Genomic DNA, 2,630 nt, shown 5'->3' with positions numbered 1-2,630 from the left:
GGTAGACTTGTAATAAACGAGCAAATTGCCCACCCACCCCTTATCTTTGTTTCTCTTAGGCGATTAATTGACAGTCTTCACAAGAAGCCGTGACCAAGTTAACGCTTCTGTGCGGCGGGAAAAAAAAAAGAAAGTTGGCATCACCTAGATCTTTGTATTCTTAATAATTATAGTCATTTGTTCTTCCTCTCTCTTCCCCCACCCCACCCCCAGCAAATAAAATGCTATGTGCCTCCCGGGTGAATGATAAATACTGTACAAAAAAAAAACATTTTTTTTAGTTAAAACACAGACTGTCCGTCTAAAACGCAACATCAACAAAAGGGAAAAAGAAACCCCCCACTAGTTTCGGAAACTAGTCCTTAGGGGTGAGGGGGGGGGCAGGCGAGCGGCCAGGAAGGCTCTCTGGGGCGATCCGCCGCCTTCTCTCGCCCTGGCCCTCGACTCTTCTGCGCTTTTTATTACCAGAACGGCTCGGCCAAGCTCTCTCCCTCTCCCCCCGACGACCAACTATTCTCCCTCTGTCTGTCTGTCTGTCTGCGATCCGGTTCTGTACAAACGGAAGGGGCACGGGGTGGGGGGCAGAGACGGAGAGCCGCGGAAGGAGGGCTGGTTGTCCGTCCAGTCTCAGATGTGCGTCAAGGGCACCGTGCCGTTGACCCCCGTGCTGGCGCCCTGGTAGTGCTGGGGCAGGGAGTGGAGGCGGCTCTGGGCCGCGGCCGCCGCCGCCGCCGCCGCCGCCGCGGCCGTCGGGTCCCCCCCGTCGCCGCCGGGCAAGTACATACTGATCATCTCGCGCAGGTCCCCGGGGCAGGGGGCCCGCGAGTGGGCCGAGGTGACGGGCGGGCTGACGCTGGGCTCGGACTTGACCAGGGAGCCGAGCGCGCCCAGCGCCCCCGACGAGGCGGCCGCCGCCGCCGCCGCTGCCGCCGCCGCCGCCGCGGCCGAGTTCTGGTGGCTCTGGGCGCCGTAGGAGAGGCCGCCGTAGGCCGAGGGCGAGGCGCTCATGTAGCCCTGCGAGTTGGAGAGGGGGCTGTACTGGAGGGCGCCCATGTCGTAGCGGTGCATGGGCTGGGGGTTGTGGGGGTGCGGGTGGTGGGCGTGCGGGTGCGGGTGGGCCCCGCCGCCCGGGTGCTGGCCGTAGGCGAGCTGCGCCTCCTGCATCATCGCCGCCGCCGCCGCCGCCGCCGCCACCGAGCCCGGGTAAGCGCCGTTGGCCCAGCCGTTCATGTGCGGGTAGCCCCCGCCGCCTCCTCCGCCGCCTCCTCCGCCGCCGCCTCCTCCGCCGCCCCCTCCGGGGCTCTCCAGGCGCTGGCCCACGCCCCCCGGGCTGACCCCCACGCCCATGGGCACCGGCGGGCCGCCCCCGGGCCCCCCGGCGCCCAGCAGCCCGCCGGCCAGCGAGTACTTGTCCTTCTTGAGCAGCGTCTTGGTCTTGCGGCGGGGCCGGTATTTATAATCCGGGTGCTCCTTCATGTGCAGCGCCCGCAGCCGCTTGGCCTCGTCGATGAAGGGCCGCTTCTCGGCCTCCGACATGACCTTCCACTCGGCGCCCAGCCGCTTGGAGATCTCCGAGTTGTGCATCTTGGGGTTCTCCTGGGCCATCTTCCGCCGCTGGCCCCGCGACCACACCATGAAGGCGTTCATGGGGCGCTTGACCCGGTCCTGGTTGGCCTTGGCGCCCCCGCCGCCCCCGCCGCCGCCCGCTCCGGGCTGGCCCGCCAGGCTGCCGGCCACCGGCGCGCCCCCGGGGGAGTGCATGTCCGTCTCCATCATCATGCTGTACATTGGCGCCGCTCGCCGGGGCCCGGCAGGCTCAAAGCATAGAGCGGGGCAGGCGCAGGGGCAGCGCCCGGGGCCGGGGGGCCGTCGGGGCCCGGAGCTCAGCGCGGCCGGCGAAGAAGGGCCCCCGACGGCGCCTCCGCCTTCCCCCGGGGAGCGCGCGCGGGAAGCCGCCTCCTCCTCCTCCTCCTCCCGCGGCGGCGAAACTTTCTCCCTCGACGGAGCGCCCGGGCTGCCCGCCTGCGCTCAGCCGCTCAAACAGGTGCCGGGCGGAGAGAAGCAGCCGCCGCAGCAGCAACAGACGGCGCGGGGAGCCTCTGGCCGCCGCTCCGCTCCGGCGTCGAGGCGGGGAAGCGACTGCGCCGCCGGCTCCGGCCGCTCCGCTCCGGCTCGCCTTCGCACCCGCCGGCGAGGACTCCCCTCCCTGCCGCCCGGCTGCCGAAGTGATCTAATGCGCCCCCCCCCCGTCTGTTAACTTCCAGGCGAAGCCGGCAGAGAGAGAGAGAGAGAGAGAGAGAGAGTGGAGGGAGCGAGCGTGTGTGACTCGCATCCGCCGGTCCCGAGTGAACAGAGGAGGAGAGGCAGGAAACCCCCCTCCCCCGCCGCCACTTCCACCCCCACCCCGCGTCCCCCCCCTCCAAAGTAATTAAATGACGAGCGGGGGGAAAGGGGAGGGAGGGGAAAGGGGGCAGGGAGGGGGAAAGTAGCGAGGAGGAGGAGGAGGAGGAGGAGGGGGGGCAGCCAACCCCCGGCCGAGCGGCGCAACTTGCCCCGCGCTTTGCTGCCGGCGCTTCCCCTCCTCTCGCCCGGGGAAGGAGACTCAGGCCGAGCGGCGCAGCGCCCAGCCC

General features: G+C 69.0%; 1 protein-coding gene across 1 annotated transcript; it reads right to left on the bottom strand.

The window, feature by feature from the left end:
- Positions 1-627: 627 nt before the first annotated feature.
- SOX1 (SRY-box transcription factor 1) lies at positions 628-1,788 on the bottom strand. The gene has a single exon (XM_056862032.1). It carries the CDS (start codon positions 1,786-1,788, stop codon positions 628-630), a length of 1,161 nt encoding a protein of 386 aa, XP_056718010.1.
- Between the last annotated feature and the right edge of the window lie 842 nt (positions 1,789-2,630).

Source organism: Euleptes europaea, chromosome 16 (assembly GCF_029931775.1).
Source record: "Euleptes europaea isolate rEulEur1 chromosome 16, rEulEur1.hap1, whole genome shotgun sequence".
Taxonomy (NCBI): domain Eukaryota; kingdom Metazoa; phylum Chordata; class Lepidosauria; order Squamata; family Sphaerodactylidae; genus Euleptes; species Euleptes europaea.
Note: the sequence above shows the minus strand (reverse complement) of the source record. Positions and strands in the feature narration are given on the sequence as shown.